This window comes from Marmota marmota, unplaced genomic scaffold, assembly GCF_001458135.2.
Source record: "Marmota marmota marmota unplaced genomic scaffold, marMar, whole genome shotgun sequence".
NCBI classification, from domain to species: Eukaryota; Metazoa; Chordata; class Mammalia; order Rodentia; family Sciuridae; genus Marmota; species Marmota marmota.
The window spans coordinates 16383116-16404117 of NW_026000016.1; the positions used below are offsets into that span (position 1 = coordinate 16383116).

The 21002-nt window shown below is 36.1% G+C and overlaps 1 protein-coding gene across 1 annotated transcript in view; it reads right to left on the reverse strand.

The window, feature by feature from the left end:
* Positions 1-62: 62 nt before the first annotated feature.
* Opn3 (opsin 3) overlaps positions 63-21002 on the reverse strand; it is a 42782-nt gene continuing 21842 nt past the window's right edge. The window contains exons 2-4 of the mRNA XM_015483540.2: positions 9807-10126; positions 3604-3855; positions 63-2422 (exon numbers count right to left, since the gene is read on the reverse strand). Coding sequence (XP_015339026.1) covers positions 2159-2422; positions 3604-3855; positions 9807-10126 — 836 coding nt within the window. The 3' untranslated portion in view covers positions 63-2158. The remainder of the gene's footprint in view (positions 2423-3603; positions 3856-9806; positions 10127-21002) is intronic.

Consider the following 21002-nt stretch of genomic DNA (forward strand, 5'->3'; position numbering starts at 1 on the left):
TTTCAATGCTATGTATGCCCTTCTGAAGATTAAAAAAAAAAGGCCATTAATGCAATAATAAGTGAAGGATAAGAAAAGATTTTATTCATAAAACAAACGCTTATATAAGAGAGTAGAAAGTAAACAAGGGGAGACAGCTTTTATAGAAATATGAAGCCATATTTTATTCAATTTCAGACCCTTAGAAACAGTTTAGTAACTTGTTCTTGAACCATATACTACAACAGAACCAGCATTGAACTTGATTTTTTTAAAACGCATTTAGTGAAATATTTTCTTTGGTTATTCTTTCTTCAATAGGCCAACTGAGCCATTTAGAAGTTCTTCAAATACAATTAATTATAAAGATGTAACACTAGAAGGAGAGTCATCTAGGAAATAAAAAAAATAGGCAGTAAAATAAAATGATTCAGTATTTATTTTCTCTATTGTCAAAGACATTCTCAAGTTCTTGATACACTAATAATCCATGTTTAGTGTGTAGGGGAAGAAAGTAATACTTTTTCCTTTTACCTATGTTAGATCTATTGGCTGGGGCCCCTACAACAAAAGACAGATTAACAAGAGAAGAACAAACACAAACAGAATTTTATTAACATATATTTCATATATACAAGGGAGATGCCCAAAGAATGAGTACATCTCAAAAGAGCTGGCTTAGAACTCCCTGGCTTATATGGCATCTTCAACAAACAGCAAACTGCTAGAGAAGTGACAAGACAAAAGAAAAAGACTGAGTCTCTAGGGGCAGTAACTTGTTTAGAGATTAGCAAAGGGGAGTTATAGAAATTCTTCTGGTGCTGTCTACAGGCTGGTAAGTGTCTAAGTTGTCTCTGTGATGGGTCTTGTCCTTCCTGGTAGAAGAGAGGAGAATACCTTTTTAAATGTATGTCCCAGGTTTAAGCAAATATAGGTGGAAGCCAGAGAGCTTTTCTCTTCTTTCCTTTCCTTTTCTTTCTTTTGTACCAGGGATTTATCCAGGGGTGCCTAACCACTGAATCACATCCCTTTTATTTTTGCCCTTTTCATTTTGAGACTAAGTTGCTTAGGGCCTCACTAAAGTGCTGAGGCTGGATTTAAACTTGTAATCCTTCTGCCTCAGCTTCTGAAGCCACTGGAATTACAGGCATGTACCACCACACCTGGCTCCAGAGAGCTTTCCTTATATCACTTCTTCTCAACTGTCTTCAGATCAAAGTAATGCTTATGCAAAATGGACATATGCTACCCAAGGGTAGCATATTCTGGTATCCTACATGTCTAAACAATGACCCATGGAAAAATGGCCCCTTCACTAACATTGACCATCAGTTATTCAGTGGAGTGATTGATGGGCAATGAATATTGAATAATACATTTTATGAATACACTTAAACACTTATTTTCATCCCTCTTCAAATGTAAGTTGTTTTCTTACTTAGAACTCCTTTTCTTGCCAAAATTGTGGGAAAGTATTAAAATAAAATGATAATCCTGCCATGCTCACACTTGAAATGAAGTAGATGGAGATACTGCTCTGCCATCAACATCATCTCCACCTGTGTGTTTCCTACTAGTGCATAATTAACCACACACCATGATTACCTTGAAGTCATCTTATTCTCTTTACTGTGATGCTTCCTAATTGTGTCTTCTGGCACTTACTCAGCAACATGTTAGTATGAAGCTTTTCTTTATCATACTACATGTGTAACCGCAGTTTTTTTTTTTTGTTTGTTTGTTTCAGATTGATTTTCATCCTAGAATTATTCCCTTGATAATTTAATTTGGTCATATAACATGACTGAATAGGACCCAACACTACAGAGAATTCAAGAAGGTCTAGCTATTTCATACATATGTATGAGACAAAATTTACTTTTACAGTGTGCTTTGGCAAATATAGTCATTTAAAAATACATTTGAAATGAAAATTCTCAACACATTAGAAGATGATGGTGCCAGATGCCCATCTTGTGCCATAAATGTTTTTTCATTATGTAAAGCACCCATTGAATTAAAAGAATGTGTCTTGCTTGTTGAGGACAGAGAACATATGGGCAACTCAGATTTCCTGCTGTGTCACAGAAATTCTGTTGATACTACATAGAATGGGAATTCCAGAACAATCCTTATAAGTCCAAATGTGCTGTCCCATCTAAGGCTCCATCTTTCATTTCTATAAAGGACGAACTTGGATTACATCAGCTTTGGACCCACTGGTTCCATTACTGTCATCAACTGATACAGATTCGTCACTGGTGATGATAAAAACAATGGAAGAAGAATTAAAAGTCACTTTCTTCTTTGGCCTTTCCCCATCTTTCTGTGATATCACAATGGGTCTGATCTGCATTTCATTTCCAACTGCTGGTAGGTCTTTAGCGGGCTGCTGGCACCTCAGCAGTCGGGAACATAGGAGCTGCAAAAGGGATCTTCGAAACTGGATAGAGGGAAAAAAAAAAAGAAAGTTGATCTAATAAATAAGGGCCAAGTAAAAACTTGGCCTTTAATCTAAGTTAACATTCAAGAAAATTAGCTGAGCTTAATTTGGGCTGTTTTGTTGTTGTTTGTTAGCAGATGCAGGGTAAGCCTCAGATCTACCTACGTCATCCTGGAGTTCTATGTCTTTTATTTATTAAAATTCTTATTAACTAGACCACATAGGACTATTTAATACCTTATAATCCTTATTGGTTCAATGTTTACACCTTCTGTGAATAATATGTCTGTTTATTTAAGGGATTTTGAACATGAATCCAGTCCACAAACATTCAGTCATCACGGACTACTGTACTATAATCTACAAATAATATAAATAGCAAAGAAAGAGCCCTTCCTGGTAGAATTCATAGCCTAAGTGACTCACGAATATTCCTTTAACCTATTAAATCCTAAGTTTTCAATCCTGCAAACATAATAAACATTCAAATATTATTTCAAACTTACCATATGTGGTACACTTATAGTTTAATTTAAGTTTTTATGTGTTGCACATTTAGAACAATGGGTTAATTAGGTGGAGAATTTTTAAAAAATAAAAATTACTAATCAGTAGGGTCACACACAGTATCTGTGCCAAAAAAAAAAATGTTTTTTCATATAAAACACTATGGGCAAGAACCATTGTCTTATTCATTCTTGTTTGTTGTATCATTTAGACTTTCTGTTTAAAGCAAGTTCCCAGGAAACAGAAACAACATCAGGATCATTTGGGAGCTTGTTAGAAATGCAGAATATTGGGCACAGAGACATACTGAATCAGAAGATGCATTTTTTACAATATTTTCAGATGTGGTACATACATAAGAAAGTTTAAGAAGCACTCATCTCTAGTGCCTTGGTTGAAAGAAAGGGTACAACAAGTAATTGTTAGTGAATGCATTTATAATTTGACTATTGAGGTCGTGGTCCCTCATTTCGTAACACATAAATAAAGTAAGGACTAAGACTAGAATTTATTACTTTCTTTGGCAATATTCAACATTTCTTCCTGAACCCTTTACTTTTCTATAAAATCCTTGATTTGGATTTTTTATCATTGAAGCTGTTCTGAATTACCTCTATAAAAGTATTATATTTTTCCAACCCCTCCCACATGGTAAAATCAATTACAAAGCTTACCTTTCTGATCATGAAGATATAAATAACTGGATTGTATACAGTGCTGGATTTAGCAAAGAGATTAGAAACAATAGATACTGTTGGAGTGACCCGTTGTCCATAACCATTAGCCACTAAGAAACAGACCACAATATAAGGCATCCAGCAGATCAGGAAGGTAAATACCATCACGAAGCACATTTTGGCCAATTTCTTTTCATATCTTAAAATCTTGATCACCTGAATTGTCTGAAGATCTTCAACACAGCGAAGCTACAGAAAGGAGAAAGAAAAGGGTTGAGAAATGAATCATCTTCTTTTGCTGCTTTTAATAAAATATGCAACTAGCATTACTGGCCCTGCCTTTGTGGGGAGAACTAAATGGGATCCTGGGAGGCTGACTTGTGATCCAAGCCCTGACTTGTGATCCAAGCTGGGCAAAGCCTTCATCTCTCTGGATCTCAGTCTCTTCAATAGTATCTTAGATTCTTTCATGGTTTTTAATACTTTTCTAATTTGTTCAGTGAGAATGAAATAAATTATTCTGCCTAGACCTTCAAAAGACAGCATGAAAGAGTTATGATAAAATGGAAACAATTTCTCCATGATTAAGAATATTTTCCATTTAGAGCATTAATTGGCAAATTCTCAAATCAGGCAACAAACTCATGTCATGTCAGGAGTTCTGCACAGTTAAACCCACAGCTGGTCTTGATGAGAACTTAATCCCCAATGAATTCTTGCTGGAAACTACTGTGCCTTTCAATTCACTGCTAATAACTATAAACTAATAAGTAGGATTTGGTGAGGATTTTCTTTATGGTTGATTTCATCAGAAGCTTGTTTGCAAAGAACGGCATTTGATAAAACTCAGGGTGCCTCATTCCTCTAAAATCAGCACATCTACTAGCTTGTCCTCATTAAAAGTATTGAGGAATAATGATGTATAGTTAGAAAGTTCTTTGAGTTTCTTGAGTAACATTCTGTAGAACTTCTCTTATTGTTATGAGAAATGTGTTATTAAGGAGATTAAAAGAATATTTCTGCATTCCAAAAATCTATTCTTAAGTGGTCACTGTAAGAAGTTATACTAATTTTGCTATAAAACTATAAATACTGGGGCTGGGGATGTGGCTCAAGCGGTAGTGCGCTCGCCTGGCATGCGTGCGGCCCGGGTTCGATCCTCAGCACCACATACAAACAAAGATGTTGTGTCTGCTGATAACTAAAAAATAAATATTAAAAAAATTCTCTCTCTCTCTCTCACTCTCACTCTCTCTTAAAAAAAATATAAATACTTTATACATTGATTTTAAAAGAAAAGTATCTGGCATACTATCAATACTTCATAGTGATAGTTTTAAACTGGGAACTTTATTATATTTCAACAAACTCTTAAGTGAATCCTCTAATTCTAATATTATCATAAAGGCTAGAAAAAATTATAGAAAGAAATTATTAAGATGTGCTTATAGTATTAAAGCATATATTTGAAATGATATCCTTAAATTACTGATGTCATCTAAATTTTATTTAAGAAGCTATATTCACATTAAAGTCACATATTCAGATTAACAAAGAATAGAGGGAAACACAAAAAATTAAAATGTTTGATTGCTTATAATAGAATTCTATTATACCATCATATTCAGATTAACAAAGAATAGAAGGAAACACACAAAAAATAAAATGTTTGATTACTTATAATAGAATTCTATTATACCATCCTATCTTAAAAGAAACTATTTTATTGAATGTGATAGGATATTTTTCTATTTTTCATAATGCCACTCTTTTGGGGGAAGACATGCTTCCTCCAGTTTATAGAAATATTGTGGGGTTCTTGTAGAAGCTTTATATTAGAATCAGATAATCTGATTTTGCTCCCAGTGTGATATTGAACAAGTCAATTACATTCTGTAGGAATAAAGATGAAAAGAAGTTTAAAACCATCTATGAAAATTCCAGTTTCATCACATGTATGTGGATCCAAATTGTGCAGATGCTTTTGAGATTATTTATTTACATTTGAAATATTATAGAAACTAACATACTTATATGCACTTTTGTTTCTATAAAATATTTATAATCATTATTTTTGACTCTTCAGAGTTTCAATTAGCTAGTATATAATCATGTCTAATTATCTTTCCTCCAAGCCCCCACTATCTAGGTCCTAACAGTTTTATTTTTACTATTTTTCTGGGCAAGTTAGTCTCTCACCATTTATAAAGGCAGAGTGCTCATTTATTATTTTGGAATTATATGCATGGAAGAGAAGTTAATTTAAGCAAATGTTGGTCTGTATTTCCCCAGACCCTCTTTAGTATAAGGAGAATGTCCTGACCAATGAGGTTTGTATTTGTGAAATTCCCATAATTATTTTCAATCTTTTTGACTTTTTTATTTCATCACTCTCATTATTCCTTGACTCAGCTCATTCAACATTTTTTCAAATTGAGAGCTCTACTTTAGGTCTCACCCTCTTTTCAACCATTTGTATGTATTTTTCAAAATCACTGTGGATGAAGCAAAAGCAAATGTACAAATTTGTCCTAAAAAATAAACCACTTAAGAAAAGTTCCCCAGAATTTCCTCTGACAGTGTCTTCTTCCTAAGATGAATGGCTGATGCCTTGTGCCTATTGACCCATACACCTGAAGATCTTCAAAAACCTCATACAAGCCCTTAGTCTCAATGAATAGCTATGTCACCACTACTGTTATGAGTCACCTCTCTCTGAACAGAAGAATAGCGGAAAATTACATGTATGCACTGTGTTCTATGTTGAAGAAATATAACAATCTAAAATCAAATTTCTTTACATTTTTACCATTTCTCCTGTCTTTCCCTCTCTATGCCCTCCATAATTCATTCCAACAATAGTGATTGATCACTTGTTACAGGCAGGTACAGTTTCAGCTTTAGAGATTTGGCCTCTGCTCTTGAGAATCTCACTATTGGGTTAAGGTGGCTGGTGTACAAACACTTGCTTCAATATGAAGGAGGGAAGCAAGGAGGATTATGAGATGCACCAGGCTGGATAACCAGTCCTGAGGGTGACTTAGAGCAAGAAACCCTGATCTGAGCCCTCTGGGGAGAGGAGAAACTGGCCAAGTAAGGAGGAGTGATGGCCAAGAGGGAGAGAGGGAAGGAGGGAGGGAGGGAGGGAGGAAGAGAGCCAGAGAGAGAGAGAGAGAGAGAGAGAGAGAGAGAGAAAGAAAATGTGCTAAGGCAGAGAAAAAAACACCATGTGTCAGGTTCTGGGAACAAGAAATGTTGCAGTTAGCTGGAGGTGGCAAGGAGAGGAGTGTCAAGAAATAAGGCTGAACCAGTAGATAGGAGATGCCACACAAGACCTGCTAGCCCTACTCAAAGGCTTCATTTTCAATCATGAAAGCAGTGGAACCCCCAGGTAATATTTAAGAATAAGTACTCTGTTGGCAGTGGGCAGAATATGAGTTAGAGGAAAGCAAGAATAAAGGAAAGAGAACTAAGATTCTTTTGAATTGAGTCTGTGGCAGTGAGAGAGGCAAAAATTGGATATATGGGAAAATATTTAAGTAGAATAGATAAGAATTGATCACTAGTTGGGATTAGGGGAGGAGATAAATGACAGATAGTCAAGAGAACTCCCTAATTTTGGGGTTAGGTAGCTAGGAATGTTGATCATTCAGTGAGAAAGAGAACGGAGGGTAGGGGATTTGGTAGAAATGATGGCAGGTTAATCTCTGTATATGTTGAATTTGACAAGCCTGTGGACTATCGCAATGAAGGTGTTCAATTGAATGTGAGGATTGAACAGAAATCAAAAGAAAGATTTAGATTAGAGATAAAAGTTTTGAAGTCATCAAACCTTTCTTAGAAAAAAATCTTGGCAGTACATGAATTCACCGAAAGCCATTGTGTAGCAACAGATGAGAACTAAGCAGAGAATGCTGGGGAGAAACAAGAAAGAGAAGCTCTTAAAGGAGCCATAAGAAGATGGGGCTGGAGAGTCAGGAATGAAGGTAGCAGAGAAAAGGGTCCTTGAATCAATAAGGGGAGAAAGTCATAAGTAAGTAGACGTCATCAACAGTTTCATATACCACAGATGCCAGAAAACAATATGAATAAGAAATGTGCCCATGCTCTTCGACCCTACTCTGTTCTTAGTTACTCTCCTTATATCAAAGAAGACATTTGGCATTTGTTTTTTAGGGATTGGCTAGCTTCACTTAGCATNAAAACAAAAAAAAAAAAAGAAATGTGCCCAGGGGCTGGGGATGTGGCTCAAGCAGTAGCGCGCTCGCCTGGCATGCCTGCGGCCCGGGTTCGATCCCAGCACCACATAAAAAGATGTTGTGTCCTCCGAAAAAACTAAAAAATAAATATTAAAATTCTCTCTTTCTCTCTCTATCTCTCTCTCTTAAAAAAAAAAAAGAAATGTGCCCATTGGATTTAATATTTAGGAGATAATCAGTAACCTTAAACGAGGGCTATTTTAGAGAGTGTGGTAGAGGAAGGAGGTACAAATTTGCAAAGAGTTGAGGAATAAATACTGTATGAATTTACTCAGCTACTAACTCCTTGAGCTACGATAGAAATTTCTCACAGTTCTGGAGGGTAGGAAATCCAGGATTAAGGTGCTGGCAAGGCAGGTTTCATTCTGAGGTATCTTCTCTTGACTTGCAAGTGGCGGTCTTACTATATGCTCACCCAGAAGGAGAGTGGGAGAAAGAACAGGCTTTTTGTTATCTCTTCTTATAAGCCTCACTCTCATGACTTGATCTAACCCTCCTTATTTTCCAAAGGTCCCACTTCACAGAGGATTAAGTCTTTGACATCTGAATTTTGGAGGGCACAAGGCAGGAGAAGCATATTTTAGATGCTCAATAAATAGAGGTTAAATAAACATTTATTGAGTGACAATATGGTACCAAAAGTCACCAGTAGTTCTTTGAGTTAGCAGTGAAAAGAGAGAAATAAAGCAATAGGGAGAGGAAGCTGAGAGTAAATCTTGCTTTTATTTTAAGTTAGCATAGCTATATGCTAAAGAGAAAGATACAAGAAGAGTGTAGAGATTGAAAAGTTAAAAAGTAAAATTATTACACTTGAGAAAGTTCCCTAGGAAAGAGAATGTAATGGGAGGGACTGGGGGACAATCAGAATTTAGAATTAGCTTTGTCCTGGGAGACTTCCCCTGTCACTCAACAACTGAAGAGAGGCACTTAAGAAATAGTGTTAACATAGAGGTTTTGATAAAGGAAGGCAGGGAGTTGAAAAGTCCTTGCTAATTGGCTTTATTTCTTCTAACAAATAACAAGCACAATAATTTAATGAGGAGGGATAATCGGTAAAAAATTAAAATGAAAATTGGTGATTTTTTATAGCCATGGTGTGAGAGAGTGCACCTATAGGGATACAAAGACAGGCCTCAGAGGACATCTGAGTAATTTTTTTTTCATCCAGAAACTCTCTACGTTTTGATTATAGCCTTGGAGAAAACAATTGGATTGGCCCGGGGATTTTTTTCCCCCAATGAAACGGGTGTAAACAGTAAAAATGTAGGACTTGAGGGTAATTAGTTAGGATTTACAGTGATGCCTGGAACTAGGTTTGGTTTAAAACAAAAGGTAAAAGTTAGAGATGTTTGAAAGAGTGAGCAAGAGACTAGAGTGTTCTAATAAAAGAAAAGAGCAGATGGAGTAGGAAGAAGCAGTAGTTAAGGAAACCATCTATGGCTGAAGTTGGAGACTGGGACATGGATCATGCCTAGACTGTTGGGTTAGTTCAAAAGTGCCTCTGCTGCCTCCCAACATGTAATCTATTTGTGTTCAGCTCTGGTCCTTTATGGCTCTCATGGGATTTCCAGTGTCATTCTGAGTAGTGTTTCATGGTGATCTTTGGTGGGGAGGGGAATCACGAGAAGCATGAAATTCTCTTTTTAGACTTTCTAAATTCTAAGAATGTTCCACAATGTAAGGCTGTGTTGTTGTTGAGTTTGTCTGTCCAGAATCCCTTTCTGTCCTCCTTTTGATGTGCAGAAAGTAAGTGTTATTCCTCATTTATCTTTTCATGGAGTGACTCAGAGTGCAAAATTCTGCCAAATGGAAAGTCTCCTAGAGTTCCTACAACTCTGGGCAACTACCAATCATGTAGGAAGTGTTTGATTTTTTTTTCCACCCAAAATATTCTGCCATGGACATGTTTTTGAGGAGAGACATTTGTGGACTTCAACTCACCATTCGAATGGAATACAGAATATGGCCATAGCAGTGGGCTATGACACCCACAGGCACCACCAAGCAGCCAAGAAATAAGAAAAGCACAAAGGAGGAATCGTTGGCATCTTTGGATTTCCAGTCCACAGTGCAGCCTAGTCCATGGACGTCTAGGATGTATCTGTTCCAGCCCAGGAGAGGTGCTCCTGCCCATGCCAATGAGTACAGCCAGATGTAGGTAATGGCCCTCCAGGCCCAGGAAAAATTGATCACTCTGGCATGGACCACACGAATATAACGTTCATAGGCCAGCACAGTTAGGGTGGTAATGGAAACAATGCCTGCAAGAAGAGAAAGTAGAAAAGTATAGCATACTGCAGGGGGAAATCAGACATAAGAGGAATAACACATTCTTAACTGGAAATACCATATGGCGTATCTGAGACCAATGGAGGGCTCTAGAAGTTAAAAGATCCAAGAGTACTAATGCCCCGGATTCCCCCAGGAAATTAAATCAGAAATGTATTTATTTCTAAAAGAAAATGTTGAATAGAAAATGGCATATGAATTGTAGTGGGACAAAAATAAAAGCCCTAAAAATCAGCCTGTCCTAATGATATCACGATTGTATTAAATTTTCTGCAAAAGAGAAACTAGAGTGAGACAGGATCAAGTGTCTCCTTTAGTTCTGCCTTCTCTCTGCTATTAAAAAGTCAAAATGGGTTCCCCAAAGCTCAAAATGGCCAGTCAGGGTGAAATTGTTCAAAGGGCTCCTCAACCTCCCCACTAACAGATGTCAGCAATAGGAACCTTTCACCTGCAAGGCTTGCTGATGAGGTGGGGGAAGTCTTTGCTCTCATGATCTTCATTTATACCTCTATTTTACAACAAATGCACTTTAACAATATTATTAATGTTTTTCTCTGTTGCTCCTCAGAGAGTGATTTATTTGCTCAACAAGCACCTATTGAGCATCTACTAAGTATCAGCTACTGCACCAACATTGGAGGTCCAAAGATGACTAAGAAGCAGAGCTCCAGATGTCTGAGGGGAATGTATGCTACAATTGTGAAACAACATATGGGAGTCACAAAAAAAGGAAAAATCTGTGCACAAGGCAGGAGAAGCACATTCCAGGAAGAATGAAGAATCAGGGACCAGAGAATGAAGGTGTAAAATAACAGGAAGAGTCCATTAAAGATGACAGTATTCATAGATGTCCTAGATCAGAGGAGACAGAGAAATTTAGAGAGGCAGAGGTGGCCACTCTGAAAAAGGCTCATAGTTTCTAGATGAGATTTTTAAAAAAACCTTCGACTAAACGAAATAGTCAATTATAAATCTGCTACTCTCAGTGGGAATGTTCGTACACGGTTTGGTGGGATAGAAATCAATAAAGGCATTGTTTCTACTGTTAAAAATAAATAAATCTGCTACTCTCTTGTCCTATTTAAGTATGAAAATAACAGTTAAATTCTCTTCCTTCTTGAGAAAAGATGGGAGAGGAGGGGAGGAGTAGGGAGGATAGGAAGGGCAGCAGAATAGAATAGACAATATGATTGATGTATGTACACTCCATGTATGTATTATATGTCAAAATACATTCTGCTGTCATGTATGACTAAAAAAAATTTTAAAAAAGTAAATTAAAAAAATTCTCTTCCTTCTTTTGCTTCGGAAAGGACACTCATTCCAATAGTAGTATAGAACTTGAAATACAGCCCAAGGCTATGGGAACCAGCTTGAAGGCGAGGCAGGATATACGTGCCCCAGGGTATCATTAAAGGCAACCAAAGTGAAATCTGGGTTCCGGAGACATTTAGCAATTAGTATCAACTGAATCCATCTGCTTATTAAATGAGTGGAATGAAGGAGAGAGTAAAAAAATAACTTGGAAATTTCTAACCTGCCTAATGAGTAGAGAGTGATTATATTAACCAAGATAAAAGTTACAAGGTTATGAACAGATATGGGAAAGAAAATGAAACTGTGAGCTCCCTAGAACACATCAACATAAGTATTTGTTGGACAAGTGGATGGAGAAAAGTGGCCCTAATAGAGAATAAGACTGGTCTTCCAGAAGCAGGTAAGAGTATGTTGGGGGATGGGGTTGCTAAGAGGCCTGGAGCAAGTCCAGCTCCTAATAAGTAGCTCTGTAATTTCTGACAAATCATACAACCTCTTTAGGCCTTAGTTTTTATTTTCATAAAATTGAAGGTCCATTCACATTATAAGATTATAAGATTTTGTGATTCTGCTATTATAAGAATATGAAATGAAGAGGCCCTTGACTCAGAAAGAAACTGGTAAAACAGTTAATATTTCATTTATACATGATAGATTTGTTTGTTTTTGTTTTGGGGGTACAGAGAACAACATTATTCCCAGAGTTCAATATACATGTTATACAATAACTATTCATTAAACAAATAAAAGAATGTTTACTAAATAGTGAATAGAAGAAAGTTGAGTTTTATAGCACAGTGAAAGAAACACTTTATAAAGTAGTGATAACAGCAAATAATGGACTTAAATTCAAATTATAGTAAGTAATTGTGAGGACAAGGAAAGCATCAAATTAGATGTTCTGCCTTTGGAAATATATTTTTACTTTATAAATTTTTTATCTAAATAGTGATATCCTTTCTTTATTATGTTCCTAGAAGGATATCTAGAAATCTAAAGTTGGTGACATAATAACTCTAATGAAACTTTTTTATTAAAATATAATGGCATTTACTTTTATAATTGAATGCCAAAACATGGTTTGGCCTTCAATTTTAAGTTAATTTACAATGAATATTATTTAGTCCTTCAGAGGCAAGAAAACATTGCAAATGATTGCACTATTGTACAATATTATATAATTTTAGTAAATCTCAATGTATATTAAAGATAAATAAATGAATTCTTAGGGTTAGAGCAGTAAGCTGATATAATAAGCTTGTGTGAACTATAATTACATTAACTTATTCATTCATTCATTTAGTTATTAACTATTGCTTATCTACCTGTCAATTATTATTCTAGAAAATACATATAAAGAGATAAATAAATCCCTCAAGAAATTTGAAGTCTAGTGATAGAAAGATAATTTTGAAAACAAATAAATAATTAGGGAAATATTAATAAGAAAAGAGAATAAAGAGATAGAAAATAATATAAGGCATGGCGGGAGAATACAAATTAAAGGATGCAATAGTATTGTCAGGGTGCCAGGGCTGAATATGAAAAACTCAGCTTTGTGATGAGTTTTTTAGTGTAGTTTTTGCCCATAACTGTGTGCCAATAAGCACAATAAATTTCAAGTGCCTGATTGCAAACACCTATATTACTAATCATGACAAGTTAAAACCAAACTAAGAACAGTGATCCTTGAATTTCTCAGGCCCTCCTGATAGCATGGGTGTATAAATGAATGACAATAGGAGACTGATTTGGTTTTCAAGGGTTACCCTTCTGAAATTATCTCAACTGCATCCTCCTTGCAAAATATGCAGCAGCTTCCCTCTCCTCATGAACACTTTATTTGGGTCCTCAGTTAAAATTACTTGTTGTATTTTATTTGATTTCCAGAACACAGCTTGAGAGGATGAGAATGAATGGACTGTTTTACAGCAACTTTCTTTACACACACATTTTAGTCAACCTGGGATTCCATTTATTCCATGTGTACATCTGTTTCCCTTAACACTATGAGAAGAAAAAGGAAAAAGATGACCACTAAAACAGGGCACTAATTATATACCAGGCTCCAGGATAATCATTCTACATATGGTAACCCCCCTTCTGGAAAAAGAGGTCTGTGGTTCAAAAGGGCTAAGGAACCAATAGGTGGTGGAGACAGTTTTGAGAATCTGGTACTGATTTCAAAATTCATGATTTTGCCTTTACACTACCTTCTCCGTTCCCACTGATTTCACTAGGGGTGGAAGTGATGTTCCTATTCTCCCGAAAAAGTTGCATAATAATCAGGTATTTATGAAGTGCCCATCACTGGCTGAGTAGGTCCTGTAAAAGGAATTAGAGATGCATGGTCCCTACCCTGGAGGAGACTACAGTATTGTATTTTAATAAAGCCAAGACCAACTCAAACACAACATTAGAGGACAATGTAAGAGAATACATTGTTAAATGTCTGGTGACAGAACAAATCAGGAAAAGTAGACCCTGGTTACTGTGTTGTGGGGGTGGCTTCAGTAAGAGATGAAAGTTTAAAAGGGCCATAAAAATGACAGAATGGTTGTTATAACTAGAAAGGATCAGACAATTATTTCTGGCTAGAAGAGTGACTTCTACAAAGGCAAAGTCAGTTGCCTTGAATTCTTGCAACAGTGTCTTGGTCTAGGCATGGAGCTAAGCCTGAGAGGTGAGAAGGAGTGGTGAGAAGCTGATCATATCTCCCATGGCTATCAGTGGTCTACAGCAGGAATCTTCAAATTGTTTTTCTAGCATTTCCCCTAGTCAAATTTTGAAAAACAATGTGCATGCTAAGATATTTAAAGGATGGCATCTATATTTTTAAAATATTAAATTTAAAGTATTATGTAATATAAATATTAGCATTTTAAGATAAAACTATTATCTGACTCTTATAAATATATCCAATGTATCTAAGGATTCATAAATATATTAGTGATTTCATATACATATTTTATGTGTTTATATATAAATATATATAACAATGACCAATTATTTAAACTTACATATTCATTCCAATTTTCTCCTCAAATTTTTATCTCACAGAAACATATTGGTGTGGCTGAGAGATTTTAAATTATTTGTTGAATTCTGCAAAGTTGTACTTTGAAACTGAAATTTTTAAATTTCCTCTGCACAATAAGGTTCTAAATCCTTAAAAATTTGTCTTATAGATTAAGTTTTCAATTTATATACTTAATTAAACTGGGTTATAATTTATATTACTATACAATTGATAAAAATATTTTGTTACATATTACAAGTAAAAAAATTAGTCAGAAATATACTTCTTAAAGAGACCAATGTGGTTTCCCTCACTGCAAAAGCTATATCTATCCATGATTATAGTATTACTACTACCTAAATGGATGCAGGATCAATTCTACTTCTATTTTTTTCTGTTTGTAAAGTTAAAGAGAGATTTCTTGACAACACACACACACACACACACACACACACACACACACTCCAAGGTAGTATAAGGGGACAAACAGATGGGAACATGAGGTTAAGAGAATAATTTGATAAAATGAGCCCACTGTATTGACTCCCCACATGCTTTCTTTGTGAAAAAGCAATCTGCCTGTAGTCCCATCTAGCCTGAGGGACAGGAAATGTCACATTCCTCAACAAACTGAGGCAGGGAGGCCTAAAGTTCTGGCAGTCAGTGTAGGTAATGAATTATGGGGATTGGTTATCAAAGAAAAGACAATGGGTTGTTAACAGCTACCCTCCAGGATCATACTTCCCAGCATAAGGAGTTGATAAAGAATACCTGCTGTTGCTTCTGCTCCTTCTGCCCTTAGGCATGTACATGGAAAACAGAGACTGGGGGATTCTGGGGTCTACGAAAGAGCAAGATATACCCACTCCCACTGACACCCAGTCTTGGGCCCCCTTCTCTTTGGAGAAGTCTGTGGTCCCTGTCTCTTTCTTAAATAAAACTTGCTTTTTAGGCTTGCCTTGGTGTTTCTTGGGTGTTTAATCTTCAACACTGGGGGAACAAGGACCTGTTCCTTATTTCTAAGACTGGTGTCAGTATCAATGGAAGGAGTTTCTTTATATTCAATTCTTATTAATTATAGGAACATCCCTTCTATATTGGGTTAATTAAACCCTCTGAATTTATTTGCTAAAAATCATAGTGCTTATTGCTAAAATTGTTTTTAATAATCTGCCATCTAACAACTTGCTCTTGTTAAAAATCAAATCACTGGAAACCCCCTGAGTGTTCATTCACTTCTTCAATATTTTCATCAATATTTAAACTTTTACTGTTTTTCAACCTGAAACCCCCCACACCCACTCATTGGCAATACTCCACAGAAAGATTTTATCTTATTTGAGAAGCCTGAGGAGTTTGCTTTTCTTTTTGGTGTAAAGTGGTAGGATGATTCAGGAAGTGCCTTGAAAACGGGTAACTTATCTCTTGGAAAGAATCTGAATGGAAATTGAGAGTTAAAACTCTCCTTGCATAGGCATTGGAAAGAGTTTCTATGCTTCCAGCTGTTCTGAAGACAGTAGTCTCTAAAATCAAATCTCATCTTATTGTGTGCTCACATCAGGATGCATGCTGCACCTCAAACTGCCAGGTGTGTTCAGAGCTGGCTCCTTTGATATTGCTGTTCCCTCTGCCTGAAATGCTGACAAAGATCTCTTAGCCTGGAGAAGACAGCTGTGTAAACAAATAATTACAGGAATGTGATAATTGCTGAAACAGCTGTGGCCAGGGAGCTGGATAATGAAATGGAGAAAGTACTTATTTCTGTCTGGGGAAATACCAGGAGAAGAGTTTAAGAGAAATAATGTTTGAATTGATGAATAGGAGGAGTATATCAAGTTGATAAGGGTGAGGATACTTCAAGATCAAGGATATGGTATTTTCAAAAGCACAGTTTGAAGAGGCATTCAAATTTATCTCCATGCATCAATTTGGTTTTTTTTTTTTACTTTTTAAATATTTATTTTATGTTATGATAGTCGTCCAAATCCATGCATCAATTTGAGTTAAATAATTCTGTGTGATATAATGTGATGGTTATATGTAAACATTTATCGATGAACATAGATAATACACAAATGGAGGCACACTGCTAGACATTGTGAAAACAAAAATGAGTAAAAAACCAGAAATAATTATTAAACAATGTGATAAATTCTTTAATAGAGGGGGGAATATGTTTGAGGCCAAAGTCCTGGGTTAAATTTCAGTTTCTTTAATCTTTACATAATTACCATGTGACTCTAGGAAAATTACACACCTGATCCTCAATTTGCTCACCAGTAAAATAGGGATAATAGAACCAAAATGGTGTCTCATTGTGTGTGTGTGTGTGTGCATGTGTGTATTAAATGAGAATGTGAACATGATTAATAAATAGAAATGCTTATGTAACATTACTTTACAGTTGGTTGGAAGCAAAATTGTTTTAAGTGGTAGAAAGTGGACAAGAGGCATAGGAGTAAATAGAGCTCTGGAGCTTAAATATATGATGAGTCAATATGTAATATGTACAAATACCCAAGAATAAAGTCATTTTCTTACTTTGGCCACTGGATGGCCATATTGAATAGCTTATTTATAGTTCAAATGTCTAGACTCCAAAAAAGCAAGTTAATACTAAATAGAATATGTGCTTAGAACAGGTAATGCTTGGTTCCTGACTCAGATCTCTGAATCCCAATCTGTTAAATTAAAAAGTTACCATAATTTGGCCCATCCTTCAAGGAGAAACATTTAGTCCAGAGAAGTGAGTTGAAGGAGAGATTCCATCTAAGAGTGGTAGGAGGAATATCCAGCTCAAGATAAGACATTTTGTAGGAAGCAGGTATAACCAGAGTCTTAAAAAGTACATTTTAACCAGGCAGAGAAAGAGGGTGAGAGGAAACAGCTTATGTTAACCCATGAACACCTGACAAAGTGTGCACCATTTGGGTTTCTGCAAAAAATTCAAAATGGTAGAAACAGAGAGTTCTAGAAACAGAAGTGAAAGGCCAAGACTCTCCCAGTAAGACATATCAGGATCATGTGAAGAGTTTGGAATGCATCTGCAAGGGCTCCCAGAAGTTATTAAACAACTTTGTTCACTTCTATTTTTAGGCAGTTCTAGAGAATTTTGTTAACCTCTGATTTTGTGTATTTTTCTTATAAAAAGTTCCCTCTGGCTGCAATGAGGAAAAAGTATTGTAGGGAGGGACAAGTTTGGCTATAGGTAAACCTACTGGAGAAATGCAATAATTATGATGAGGAATGAGAAGTACTATAGTGGCACTGGGAAAGGAGAGACAAGAGGACCCAATAAATTTAAGGCAGTGAATCTTTGTTGTCTGTGGGAATGAATGAAGAAGAATCGCAGGAAGTCTTGTGCTATTGGCTTGGATAAACAAAGGAATGTTGTCACGGGTTGAGTTGGAAAGCAAATGAGAGAAATAGATTTGGGGAAGATGATGATTAGGGAATAATTCACTTCATCATAGATTAGCTAGGTCATTTTGAACAAATGACTGAATGGACTGTTTCAAATTCTCTCCCTATGAAATGAGGCAACTATAAACCTGCCTTGTGGTTTTTACGAGTTGTCCAGGTGGTAATCTGTAAAGTCTAAACTGAGCTTGTGCTCATTTTCTCAAACTAGTCAAAATTCCAATTGTTCATTCCAGACATATATTGATTGGTAGACAATTTAAGGATGCAATTGAATCATAGAATAATGGAAACAAAACTATTCAAGAGTCATTTAATAAAGATGCTACTTTATTATCAGTAGCCTCTACTCAACATTAAAGAAAAATCGTACATTTACTATACTTGAAAAAGATTTTTCTTAAGTAAATAATTCTTTGAAATCTTGTTTTGTTGCTTTTTGCAAAGCTTCCTCACCTTTTTTTTTTTTTAATGAGCAATCGTAATTCAAGCCCACCAACATTTATAGAGTGTACTTACAATGTGTCAGGCACTATTCCAAGCAGTTTCCCTGTGTGATCTCATTTAATCCTCACAAGAACTTTGTGAGACGTATAGTGGAAACGGAGGTAAAAAGAGTTAAGAAACTTGTCAAAGTTATGAGTTAATTAACACAGACAAGATTCAAAACCCATAGCTGCTTTCAATGTCCATGCTATGCTGATTGCTAATTCTCCTTTGGGAATTATGAAACATTTTGTACTAATGAAGTAGGCTCTACAGAAAGCAGACTAATCTACCCCTTCGCTATATATTCTATAACTGTTTTTATCTTTGATATCAGAAGTTGTCACTCTATAAACACAAAATTTTTTTAAGTTGAAGAATTTTAGAGGAAATTTGAGATGACTATCTTCATTTGATAATGTTTCCTGACTCCTGGAATGAGAGATTTCCATTTAATCAATAAAAGTAGTTTTCTAAAACACCAAAAAGATGGTTATATTTTAGTGTGCGTCTAATTTTCTATTAAGGCAGAAAAGTTAGTTCTAGATAACGATTTCATCTTTACTATTTGCTTCCTTCCCTTTATCAAATTCAATTTTTCAATGACTTATTTAAAAAACAAATTCTTTATGTTTAATATTCTTTAGTACACAAGGTTTCAGCTCCATCACAGCATGAAAGTTAAACCCTTTTCCATGGGTTAAAAAATTATGATTTCAGATTAGTTTGAATGGATTTATGGCTGCCATTTGCAAACACAGTCCCAAAAACTGACAGCTCCCTTAACAAAAGGACCAATGAATTTCCAGAATGAGAGGCAGTCCTCATGGTAAATCTGTGGGCTAGCATCTCCTCATTCAAATGTCTCTATAGCTGACTCAATTGTTCTTATACTACCCCCCAATGGTATTTCTTGTGTATTAAAAAGGAAATATTTTTTTTTCTCATTAAATTTATTGATTTTTAAGTAGCAGGAGCAAGGTAACTATCTGTTGATGTAGCTGGTAAAGCACATGGTGTGGGCCTCCCTGGGCATCAGTGCAGTGGCTCAGAAATCATTCTAGGCATCTCTTCCCTTTATTATCTTTATTTTTGTACCAGATCTCACAGTCTGTGACCCCCTCCAGCTTCTTGTGTTCCTATAGCCCCATTTGGACAGATATTCCAGTTTTAGACTATTTACCTTTCTTTTGATTTGACACGTTTTAGCCTCCTTTTCCTCTAATAATTGGCTAATTCCATACACTCTAAACAAGGGAAAGTTGGCCTCTTCTTGGGATAAGTTCCCATTAGAATCTATTCCTTATTTCTGACTCTGTTCATCAGAGAAGGATATTGAACAAGATGGTTCAAAATGGGGTAGGAGGAATGAGTAATTATTACACTAAGGGACATGTGGGTTTTTTTTTTTTCTGTTGCTATAACAAAATGCCTGAGTCTGGGTTCTTTATAAAGAAATGGGGTTTATTTACTAGCTCACAATTTTGGATGTTGCAAGTCCAAGCAACATGGCACCTGTTCTGACAAGGGTCTCCATAGTTCTATCACATCATAGCAGATGGCATTTGTGATGGAAATGACACAGAGGGAGAGATTACTTGGCAAGGTAGGAAGCCAGAGTAGGGGGACAATCTTGTTCTTTTATAAAACAGTTCCTCTTATGGGAACTAACTTGGGTCCCATGAGTACTGTTAATCCATTCCAAGGGCAATAGCCCTAGTAACCTAATGACTTTGTGCTAGGCTCTACCTCTTGAAGGTTCCACCACCTCCCCAACATTGCCACACTGAGAATGAAGCTTCTAATACATAAACCAGTGGGGAACAAACTAATCCCAACCATAGGAGGACCCAAGGAATATCCATTGTACCAGAATCTGCAATTCTAGTAGGAAAGGGCAGTTTGAAAATAGAGCAACTTTTCTATGGTATTCCTTAGGTTTAGGAAGAATGGCACACATAGGCACAGAGAACCAGTCTCAATTTTTTTTTTTTTCTTAAAAGTACCAATCGAGATCTGATGGTAATCCGAGAATGCTTTTCTAGCAGAACCTGGTCTCTGAACCACTTTAGGAACATGTTTGCTTCCTTAATTTTCGTTTTTGTCTATTTTCTATCTCATGTTTGCATTTAAAACCAACAGGCTTTTCTTTTGAAATGTTCATCTCTAAGTCTCAGACCATTCCCACTATTTTTAATGCAGGCTCACATCCTATAAATGACTGCTATCACCCTACCCTTACTTCCCCCCTGTCTTTATCTGACCTCTGTCATCCTCTTGTGCACTAAATGCTAGATTAATAATTGATGACTCAGTTTATATACCATCTCAGATCTCCTTGACCCAGCTCACAACCCCCCACTCCCAACTGTGGGCCTTGACTATTTGCCTCACTTCCCAGAAAATGATGGTTCTATGACGGTCACAAAGCTCCAGCTGCTGTTCCTGTAACTATGACCACAGACTTACAGGTGGTTGGTTCCAACCTGTACCTGTACCCTCACTGAACTGGACCCAGCTTATCCAACTCAGAAGCAAAGGGATGTTGACCTCTTAGAGCTGGCTGAGGTCAATGTGAGTCAGGAAACAGAGATTACATTGCTTGC